The following is a 12,124-nucleotide window of genomic DNA, read 5'->3' on the forward strand; positions in this document are numbered from 1 at the left end:
CCAAATACAATTAACCTAGATATCTATTAGCATTTCAGCTTTGTTTACTATATTTGAAGGACAGACTGGTGAGATTTCAAACTCAGGGACTTAGCACCACCTGTTTACTTTCCTGTTCGGTAAAGCACTTGTCATATTAGTTAGACTAAAAATGGGGGGAAAAAAATGAACAACAAAAAAAGAGTCCTTTAATTTCAATTTCCATTAAATTCTGATGCTGATAAAAGCTTAAGGCACTTTAAGAAAGAATTTGCTCTACCTGGCCAATGCTAGAATACAGTACTATGCTCACACATAGAAGGATATGTCCAAAGTAAGTGGATTCACTAGATTTTTTTTTTTAAAGGAATTTTGTGCTACAATAATTTTAAATTTATTTAGTACCAAATTTTTGTATATTTGCCCTCTGGTTATTATTGGTATAAAAAAAAATCTCTTTCCGTTTTAGGAAATCACAAAGACTCAAGGTCAAAAACAAATTAAATGCACCTCACATTTTATTTCTGAATACCCCTTTCTTGGTTCACCATTACTCAAAAACTCCAACAGTTAAAGAGGTAGTTAAGTTTATTTCAAATAGTGATATGAACCAACTACTATTCCCTGGATGATCAGACAACCTTGGATTAAAAACCCTTTTTAGGGCTTCCCTGGTGGCGCAGTGGTTGAGAATCTGCCTGCCAATGCAGGGGACACGGGTTCGAGCCCTGGTCTGGGAAGATCCCACATGCCGCGGAGCAACTGGGCCCGTGAGCCACAACTACTGAGCCTGAGCGTCTGGAGCCTCTGCTCTGCAACAAGAGAGGCCGCGATAGTGACAGGCCCGCGCACCGCGATGAAGAGTGGCCCCCACTCGCCGCAACTGGAGAAAGCCCTCACACAGAAACGAAGACCCAACACAGCCAAAAATAAACATAATAAATAAATAATAAATAAAAAAATTAAAAAAACACAAAAAACAAAAAACCCTTTTTAACCTCAATCCTGTTATCCTCAAAACATATGCTACAGTCCAAACCAACTCCAGGTACATTCAAAATGCTTGTCACAAATTCTACTAGCAGTATTCTTTGAAGTTTCAGTTGCTGTAACCAAACTAAATCAACCCATGATAATTTATGCACAAGGAAAATGGGTAGTGACTAAATTCTTTACAATCGATATTTCTAGAATCCTCTTAAAAAAATATTTAGGGAAGGAACGTTGGTACCTGGGCAGGGCATATAAGGGAAACCTCTATACCTTCCTCTAAATTTTGCTGTGAACCTAAAACTGTTCTTTAAAAAGTCTTAAAAAACTAATTAGAGCATATTTATTCTTTTCTTGCCATCTAGTCCCATGAGACACACAACCAAGAGTTTCCATTTCCTGCAATGACTTTTAAAATCACTTACACATTCAACACTCCAAGAGCAGAAGATCTGTTTTTAGAAAGGACAGGGGAATAAAGCCTGAATATTGGTTTAAATAGCTCTGCACACTGACATTACTACCTAGATCCCCAAATCCTTTTGCAGCCTAGACAGGGGCCATAAAAAGATTTAGAAAATTATAACTCAAATTGGTAATAATGAAATTGATGTAAAATGCAACTATTAGGAGTATATGGAACATAATAGTGCTGAAACTTGATTAACCAGGCCCATTTTATTCTTAGTGTGATTCTAAGAGTGACAATTTCCATAATAAATCACAAAGGTACAGTGGTCTTAACAATGTCTTATCTGGAATAGAGTTAATAAAGCACATCTAGGATGCCATCATCAAAATAACTAAATTATTCAAGACCTGGAAAACTTCACAACCACCCTACACAGAGCACTGGGAGGTACCATTACAACAGCATGTCCGTGGTGACAGCCCCAACACTCACCTTGACAGCAGAGCCCCCATACAGCCTCTGCACCAGCAACCTTCCTGCCTGGATTGCCACTGGGGTGAGCTCCAGCTTCCCCTCTAACACATCGCCAATGGCATAGATGTAAGGCACGCTGGTCTGCTCTTCATCTGTGACAGGTATTTTTCCAGTCCTGCAAATTCATTCAGTTAAAATCATCATCAATTACCACTATTAAGTAAGTAGATCAAAATCCCCTTTCTCCCAAAGAAGCCCAAAACTGTGGCTCTAACTGAGGGCAATGTTCTCATGTATTACCAAAACAACAACTAAACTCAGAGGAACCAAAAGCTTAAGAGATTCTAGCTATTCTGAAAATCAAAGGAATGAGAAAACTGTAAGAAACCCTGGAATGGGAAAAGTAGAACACAGTGGTTAAGAATGAATGAGGATTCTAAAGTGTGATAACCAGGTCTGTTAGTTATTACCTCTGTGATCTTGGGAGGAGCGCTATTTAACATCTCTAAGCCTCATTTTCCCACCTATCAATGGGAATAATGATAATGGGAATAATTGTGAGAAGAAAAAGAATACCATCATTTACCTTAAGGAGTTGTGAGGACTGAATGAGAATGTGTATAAAACATTAAGCACAATAGTCCATGGACCCCAGTAAGTACAGAATAAATGTTAGCTGTTAACATTATACAAAATCTAAATCTTGGCCCCAGTTGGAAACAGGCGAGTAGGTTATTAAAATGGTGGAACACTTGGTCTGCTAAATCTTATCAGACCTCCTCAACTCCCTTGTCTATCCAACCCAAAGGGGAAAGAAAATAATAAAGCACAAATGCTCACACTAAGATTAAGAAATCTCTTCTGTATAAATGTTATTCCTGGAAGGGGGTAGAGGGGGCACCCTGTATTTTCAATTTCCAAGGCAGCTAGCCTCTCAGAGCACTTGTTTTTACTTGGATATAAGAAGGGTGATACTGGGAAATACCCCATGCTACTCCTGTAAGCAGACAACAGAGTCTCAATTACCCAGTGCAGTGGTATAGTCCAAAGGGATTTTAACTTATAAAACATCAAAGTTTTCAGACTGGTAGCTGTCACTAGAAATGTAGTGACCACTCTAGTGATCCTAAAACTTGGTAGCTTTGAACATGGTTCAGATCTGCATATTCAATGAAGCTTTCAAAGCACATACCAGCAATTCACTGGGAAGCTGGATCTTTTTCTGTACACATATACATTAAAGAAACAAAATGCAAGCCAGTGTATCTCTCACTTAGATTTTGAAAAGGAAAAAAAAAAAAAAAAAGACAAACAGGAAATATCATGATTGGCACTGAAAGAAGAGTCTTCTAAGCTTAAAAAGGGAATGTTCCAACTATGGTTAAAAACTAACTTTAAAATCTAAAACTCCAGTATTAATCGATCTTATAAATAATTGAAATAGTACTTAATAAAACATAATAAAGATTTTTTTCTTACTGTTCATTTAACTTTACCCCCACGTTTTCTAAGCCAATTTCCCTTGTGCAAGCATCTCTTCCTATTGCCAGCAATACCTGAAAAATTATTAATATATAGTGACTGTTAATAGAAAGGCCTTGCATGAGTTATTTAATCGTATTTTTTTGTTTATTAAGGCGATGTGATTCATTTTCTAGACCTGGAAAGACATATTCTATTAAGATAATAATGCAAGAGTTTAAACAATCAAAATCATTTAAATTAAATCTTCTAAACATGATATAGTAAAAAGCCTTACCTATTTCTTGTTAAGAAAAAGGGAGTTAACAATTCCTTAATAAATCTAGCCAAGTATAGCGACAAAGACAGCATAGCCTATGACTGAAGTAAGTTATTTTTTTAAAGTGGTGGGCTGGGAAAATGAAAGAACATGGAGCAGAGAAATTCTAGCTCATTTTTAAATGTTGATACCTTTTAACAGCCATCTGATAAACAATATTTAAGTTATAGAGGAGAAAATTTGAATCCATCCCTGTACCAAAACAAATTATAATATTATAAGTAATAAAGGTGTCTTAGAATAGGAACAGAACCAAGGGTTTTGGAACTAGCAACCCAGCAAACATCCAGTGAGCACACTTATTTTCTAATGAAGTAGGACCGAGGTCCATTCCTTACCGTATTATACTCTCCTTCGATGGTTACGTCACTATCAGTGGACTTAGCTACCACCCTGAGTCGGCCTGGTGTCCCTGCTTCAATTTGTTCAACCTACAAAAGTGATAAAGTTTTACTCCATGATAAAGACATGTATCAATATCAAGATGGCTAATTATGTCCTCTCCTTCTATCTGGTTAACCCAAACTTAAAACATGAAATTTGGCTTGTAAGGTCTTTTATGTCCCATCTCCCTCGCATTAACATCTTTAGGATGACATGTGGTTCTTTTATGTATTTCCTTCTTTCTCACTGCTTAATGTTTGCTAGAGGGGCTTTCCTTCAAATAGTTCTCAAATGGAATAAAATTCAGAGAGAAAGCACAGGAAAGGAGAAAGCCAGAGAAAGTACGCTACAATCTGTAAAATTAAACCAATGACTTACTGCTTCTGCCAGGCTCCTATCTTATGACTTACCCAGAACCATTAATCCCATGCTGCTCACATTCGTAGATTCTCTTTTGACTACATATGTTCAGCTTTGTCAACAAAGAATAGACATGGAAATAGATCAATCACGATACAGATAAGAGCTAGAAAGCCCTAAAAAGCCCTAAAAATCATAGTGGGTGAGGAGGTATGTGGGCTTGTCATAACTACGGGTTGTCTTCAGGTGAGGATGTAGGAATGGTGAGCAAGACCTGGTACCTGTGCTCTGGCAAATGAGTCTGAACATATTAACCTACTACACATAGATGTCAACAGCCAAATCATGGGTTTCTGTACAATACTTACTGAAGAGACCCATAAAATCAACTGCAATTTCTACCCTACCTTTAAAATACAATACACTCTGTATGGGAAAACTGTGAAGCGTCATCTTATTTTCAACATCAACAAATAGTAAAGATTCCCTTCTAAAATGCCCTTCCTTTCTTACGTAGTTAAGCCCCTTTGAACATACTGGAAATGTCTTTCTGTTTAAATTAAAATATTCTAATTTTTGGAGAAGAGTTGAATTGGTCCATGGCTTAGATTTGCTTAAAAATATTAAAGGCTTCATCCCTCCCTCAAATTCCTTTCTGCCTCACTCACATCTGTGTTCCAGTCAGGCCTTTCCTGTAACTAGCACATTTTCTGCCTTTAGAACAATTTCATTCCCCATGGCCTTTTTGCACATGCTATATTCTTGCCTAAAATACATTCTCTCTCCCTCCTCTCCACAGAAGGCTTCGTCCACTGGGTCACTTTATAATACAGCCAGCATTCACCACCTGCCTACGGGGATCAGGGACACCCTGGTAACCCCAGCAAGATATTATGTACACAGACACAAGCTTATTTCACTAGGGGTAGTCCACCACATTCTCAAAGGGCCTACAATGCCCAAAATGTTAAGATATTATAAAGGAAGATGCCACTTTTCTATCAGTATAGCATACACACACAGCTGTCGTTTTCTAATCATCGTCGTAATGCTAACGCAATCTTCATGAGAACTCTAAGATAGGTGCTATCAATTATCATCATTTTACAGAAGAAACTGAGGCCCAGAGAAGTTAAGTAATTCTCCCAGAGTCATAATAGCAAGAAACTGGGAGAACAGCATTTGAGCCCAAGGCATTCTGATCCCCATGCTCATCAAGAGATAATCAGCATCAAGAGATTCATGGTCCCACAAAAAACCTAAGTTATTAACCCATTAAGCAATTTTTTAAATGACAGCTAAAATTCCTTAATTTTAACACAACAGTCCCATCCTTACTTGCCCTAAAGGAAACTGTTACTTTGAGATATGCAAAGTGATCGATTTTGCCACTCTTATGTATCAAAACATCTGTGGTAATGTTAACAAGTCTCAAATATAACTTGGCATATTATTCAGCATTTTCAAAAGAAGATTAAATGAGCAAAAAAGGCCAGCCCACATAACAAAATTAGATCATCATTTCCAGGGAGGCCAGATAATATAGTGCATCTGTGGACTATACTGTATACAAAGTAGAAATGTCTTTTGGAAGAAAAAAAAACATAAAAATCAGTCATCTTAAACTCTTATTTAAATAACTGGTATGTAGAAAGAAACAAGTATAATAGACCAAGGATAATAAAATAATGGAATGCATAAAGGAAAGCATTAAACAGAAGAGAACTAATAAAGGTGGTAAAGTTGAGAAGGGAAGGAAATTATTAATCTGCAAACAAGAACAAAGCTATTTAGGTGGTAGGAAGGTACCAGTTTATACACCTAAATCACACAAGTTGAGGAATTACAGCATTCCCAATGGTTTATAATGCTGAAAGGAGGCTTCTATCACTCACCCCAACTCTCTTCTCTTGCCTTTTAACATGAGTATAGAATCAACAAACATATAGGCAACCCCACTTACTTTTATTGGTACAAACTGTCTTATAAACTTGATACCATGTTCTTCCATATGTTCACCAACTTTGTTGGCCATGTCCTGGTCAAATCCTCTTAGGAGAATGGACCGTACCATAACAGTGACATCTAAACCAATGCCAGCAAGAAATCCAGCACATTCCAAAGCAACGTAGGATGCTCCAACCACCAGGGTCTTACCCGGGCAATAGGGTAAAGAGAACAGATCATCACTGAAAAAAAAAATTTTTTTTAAAAAGGAAGAAAAGAAAGAAGAGAAAAATGTTCATATGTGAATAATGACCATATCAAAGTAGACCTTTTTACTTTCCTAAGAACAAGACACTTTTAAGATTAAAAACATTCAATTAGCTACACACATAATATTTGAGAAGTTTTTACAAGGTCTTAGACACTCTCCTGTCTTGCCACTCAGCTGCTCTGGGAGCAGCTCGAGCTACCGTGGCTGAGCACAGTAAACCATACAACTCTGACATTAGCCCAACTCCCAGTCAAACAAATTTATTCTGTACTATCCAGAATAATTCTCCACTTACATGTTTACAACCATACATTTGCAAACCCAAACTCCCACCCTCCTCCCACCACTCAGCTCTCCCTGAGGTGCAAACCCGGTGTTACTTCCCCTCACCTACAACACCAATTATCAAGGGGGGGGAGAGAGGGACTTCCCTGCTGGTCCAGCGGTTAAGACTCAGCGCTCCCAATGCAGAGGGCCCAGGTTCGATCCCTGGTCAGGGAACTAGATCCCGCATGCTGCATCTAAAAGATCCCACATGTAGCAACTAAGACCCAGCACAGCCAAATAAATAAAAAAGTATTAAAAAAAAAAAAAAAAAAAAAAAGAGTGGGGAGAGGGGCGGGGAAAAACTTTCAACATATGGGTTTTATAATATGAAAACCAACTATAAAAAGTAAAACCTGACAGAACCTTCTAGCAGAGTGAGGAAAATACAAGACATAAGAGATCATAAAAGCATTGTTGGGAGATGAGTTTTTTAAAATATGAGAAGGGAGCCCATCCAATACAGCAATGACAAGAGTTGTCAGCTGAGCTGCCCCCGATGAGGCTCAAAGGATAAACTCCTATTACAAAAAAAAGAAAAAGAAAAAAAAAAGCCTGAAAACAAGTAATTTATAACACCATCAGAAAACCAGAAACTCCTGGGCAAAAAGCATCCAAGAAGACATACTTACCAACAATGTCTTAATGACTTCATAATTCAAAACTCCTGAACAATAATGTCACCAGTATTATCACTTGATGGACAAAAATAAACCACACAGCAAAACCTTCTTGCTTGACTCACTGATTTCAGAAGGTCCATCTACACTGACAATGCAACCATACAAATGGCAAAGAGTAAGGAAAAACTAGGATTTGAGAAACCTAAATGGCCTGCTATCCTCTAATTTTTTTAGTATCTACATAAATGTAATATGTGATTCTAGTTTTGAAAAAACAAAAACGTATCTATCAATTATTTTATAAAATGTGAATATCCATATGGTTTTATACAGTATACACGTATAACATATACTCACACAAATATAAATTTCAAATATAAATATTGTAAGCATGTATCTATATGTTAGCAGCGATATTAACTCTTGGTGATAAGATGACCAATGTTTATAGTTCTGAATTTTTTTAATGTTCTCCGGTTTAAAATAGTTTTTCCTTTCTCTTTTTCCTAATTCCCTGTCCCTCTGGACAAAAATGTGGTGGAAAAACTAAGTTTCAGGAAAAGGATTAAATGGGTTTGAAGAAAAAAGAAAAAGCATAAATCCCCTTTTCTCCCTGCAATTTGTCCTTACCTGCTGATGCAGTATTCTTTGTCACCAGGGATACCCAAATAACGTGGCCTTTCACCAGTGGCAATGAGAAATCTCTCTGCAGAATAAATCTTCTCTTTGCCTTTGTTGTTTGTTGCCTACGAAGGAACCAATATATCAATTTTTAATAAATTATTATCCTTTAGAATTGTAAACGTTATAATTAAAAAGGCTGTTTTACCACATTGCCCAATTTGATCCTCATAAAAATTTGCTAATGCAGTAAGAAAGAGATACTAAGACTCTGAGTAGTTAAGGGATCGCTCAAAGTCCCAATGCTAGGAAGTGACAGAGCCAAGACGCAAATCCAGCTAATGTGTCCCCAAATCCAGATTACCCTTTACTACACCACAAGAGAAAGTCCCTAAGAAGCGACTGCAAAATCACCAAACTGGACGGTCTGGGTCACAGTGGCTATCACTTTTATTAGGATAATCACCTTCTCTTTTCCTCCCCCCAACAAAAGCTTAAAAACACACCAAAAACAGCTACTTACGCTGTCACATGGTTACCTTAATCCTATGAGGCCCAACAAACTGCCCGTACGCGTTCTCGTAGGTGACCTTTTTCTCCCGCAGAGCCACACGGTAGCCCCAGTTCAGAGAGCCAATGTGATTCTGGATAGCTTCTGTCATTCTCTCCCAGTCATGTTTCACTGCACGGGAAGGTAAGACAAAATGTTTAGCTTTTCTGCTGCCACCTGGTAAATATCATTTCCCGGTAACTATTTAGTCTAAAAGGGCAAGTCCTTCATTTCAAGCACATAAACAACCTTTTCAACTTCAAACATTTTTCCCTTTTAGAAAACTACCATACAATTAAATAGTGCAGAATTCCTGGCAGTTCTTAAGACTAAAATAACCATACCCAAAGTTTTTTCTTCTTTATCTAGAAACGAATGGGAATCGTACCTTGGATTGCGAACACTGACTGCTGGGGTAACAAGGTACTTAGGTAAAGGCCTAAGATTCCGAATGTGTGACAATCTCTAAGAGATTCTGATGTGCCTCGGCACATGCCTATACTTACCTCTTAAAGATTCTAAGTACCCATTATGTGTACTTTCCTACATTTCTAACCAAACTAAGTATTCTGTTCCACCTACTTCATTTTTCATAAGAGTTGACAGTTTAAAGCTAACATCCACTACTTCTACATACCAGTTTGAGTACTAGACCTTATATGAATGAATAACATTTTCATGACTCTGAGTTATAGCTCTCCAGAACTGTTACTGATTGAGATTTAAGGGCCAGTGGCATTCACTATGAAGACACTATGTGGAAATTATTACCGCACAAGTCAAAATTTGCTTGGAACGACCTTACTTTTCCCAACAAATATTAGACTTTTTCAGATTAGTATTCTTGTTACATGTCCTTCTCTTTAAGAGGGAAATAAACTGTTCAAATATACAACTTCCTGTAAGATCCACAAATGTTTTCTACAACCCATTAAACAAAGAGCCAAGAAAAGTGCTTGGCGGAGTCTGCTCCAATTTACTGACGCTCCGAATATGGAAGAGTTACAAGAAGCAAGTCCAGGAGGAAGGGACAGAAACTAACATTCACTGAGTGGCAGGTTATTTTAATCACACTGTTGAATTTAATCCTCACCACACAGTAGTACACAGCAGAGTCAGCACTAGTGCCCACGTCTGTCTACGCTAACAACCTACACTTTAATGGGGCAAAGGAAGGATCTTAACCCTAGGTGCCCTGGGGAAAGAAGTCTCACTGAGAATACTGGTAAAAAGAGTATGTGTGGAATGATGGGGCTGGGAGGGATCACAGATCTTATGAGAGTGGTTAGAAAATAAAATGAGTGGTTCTTAGGTTTTCCTCCCAAAGACCCAGAGGAGTATGGCCTACAGACCACATATAGAACTTGCCCCTTTTGTGGGGACCATGGTGAGGAGAGGTAAACACAGAGCCATGTCAAAAGCTCTGAAAGTACCTGCCCCTACAACAGCTCCTAAAACTCTGGTCCTACAAAGGAGTTGCCACTGAAGCCACGAGGGCTTAAAGAACACCACTTGTGCACACTCCATCTGCTGTGAAGTCAGAAAGGCTTCAGTCTAAACCTTAGTGCTGCCAATTTCTCAGCTATGACATGGGCGTACTACTCCACCCCCTAGAGCTTCAGTCTTCTTGTCTGCCAAATGGAACAACGGGATCTCCCTCCAGGGACAGCAGGCTTACATATGTACTGGAATAAGATGGAATGGAGAATAAAGAGGAAAATGAGATGATCTGACTTTAATCACGACTCCTGTCCTGCAGGACCTCGATGAATCCATAAGGCTGGCAGGAGGCTGAGGTGGGTAGTGGGGAAAGATGGTAGCTTCCTTTCTGCTACAGCTATGGCCTTTATCTCCTCTCCCCATTTTCTTCCCGCTACTACCCCAACAATCACAAAACATCTGTTGCAACTTTCCCTCAGCACAACTGTGCAGCTCCCTAAGCGGGTCCACAGTCCTCCTCCTACCCTTGTCCCAAACCACCCAGGGTGTTCAGCCCACAGCAAATGTCCTCGCTTATGTTCCCCACATGCTCCCTGCTCTAGAGATGCCAGGGTATTTACTATTCTTCAAATATGTACCTCGTTCCTTCACTGTCTAAATGAACTGACCTTCCCCTCCTCTGCTGGCTGTCAAGGACACAACATCTAAAAAATCATCTCCAGTCACCCCTTAAATCATTTACCGATCCCACCTCTGGGCTCCCAGGGTACTTAGTTGGTACATCAATGATAACAAAACCTGTGTACCTACAGATTTGTGTTATTTATCTCTGTATTTCCCCAGCACAGACTCAAGTACAAAGAGTGAGCACTCGATAGTAATATTATATAACTTCACTAGTAGGATTTCTAAAAAGTCTACTAAAAAATCTAATACATTAACTGAAGGGAGATTCTGTTGTTAACTGGGTAGTACATTGATAGTAGGCTCCCAGGAAGGGAAAGAGTGGATTAACGGCAGACTCAGTTGGGCATTCAGACATGGGAGTGAATAACTTGGGAGGTGGGGGGGTAGAGGTGAAAAACAGAGGTGGACCATCAGCAGATGACGTGTTAAATTCATGTTCCATAGGTCAAGAGTCTGCTCAACTGCCTTTTTTGTTGGGCAAGGGAAAAGGACATGGAGCGTGGCACTTTAGAACCAAATAACAAAACTCTCAGTACCAGCCTCGGGCCTCCAAAGGTCACAGACAGAAAGCAGCCTTCTAAGGGTCGGAGGAAAGAGATATGACCCCAGCATAAGAAAACTTCAAGTAAAAGCATCAACAAAGGAAGCATGACTAGGTTTGAAAAAGAGCAAAAATTTTCAAAGCATGTGTTTATACCTTTTACATATGGGTATCTAATAACTGTTAATTAAAACTCGGAAAAAGCCACAATACAATTTACCCTAGCTGCTGGTTAGAAGATTTTCCCTCGAATGTCCCTCAGAACTAAAATCAGATTAAGGGTTGGAGTCTCACTCTTCAAGGACATAGTGACCTACGTAATTAATTAGCCAGGAAGCTGTGCCAGACCCCTTTTTATTCTTCTACAGATAATGTCATCTATACCTTCTAAAGTCAACAGATTCCTCTTCAACTTTTCTAAGGTTTCTATGGTAGTTTAAATATTTTTAATCCAACAAAACCCCCTTCTCAACAAACAATCCCCCCAAATATCAGCTCATGGAACAGACTTTTTTGGTGAGAGAGAAATGTAATAGGCTTCAAAGGAAAGCAAATGTAGTTTGCACTTCCTTAGGAAACTCTATATAATTATGAGAATTTATCTGAAAGAATTCTGGTTTTCTATTATTAAAAGGTACTCCAAGTGCAATATCTGTTCTTACCATACATAATAATAGCTACAGAGCTAACACGACACAGGATAACCGCAGTGATTTTATC

General features: G+C 38.6%; 1 protein-coding gene across 2 annotated transcripts in view; it reads right to left on the bottom strand.

Annotated features, from left to right (window-relative positions):
• Positions 1–12,124, bottom strand: part of TXNRD1 (thioredoxin reductase 1) — a 61,136-nt gene that overhangs the window by 24,464 nt on the left and 24,548 nt on the right. For both annotated transcript variants that reach the window (XM_007165754.3, XM_007165755.3), the window contains 6 exons: positions 8,726–8,868; positions 8,196–8,311; positions 6,364–6,589; positions 3,995–4,087; positions 3,335–3,411; positions 1,874–2,030 (listed from right to left, as the gene is read on the bottom strand). In XM_007165754.3, the coding sequence (XP_007165816.1) occupies positions 1,874–2,030; positions 3,335–3,411; positions 3,995–4,087; positions 6,364–6,589; positions 8,196–8,311; positions 8,726–8,868 (812 nt within the window). The remainder of the gene's footprint in view (positions 1–1,873; positions 2,031–3,334; positions 3,412–3,994; positions 4,088–6,363; positions 6,590–8,195; positions 8,312–8,725; positions 8,869–12,124) is intronic.

This window comes from Balaenoptera acutorostrata, chromosome 11 (assembly GCF_949987535.1).
Source record: "Balaenoptera acutorostrata chromosome 11, mBalAcu1.1, whole genome shotgun sequence".
NCBI classification, from domain to species: domain Eukaryota; kingdom Metazoa; phylum Chordata; class Mammalia; order Artiodactyla; family Balaenopteridae; genus Balaenoptera; species Balaenoptera acutorostrata.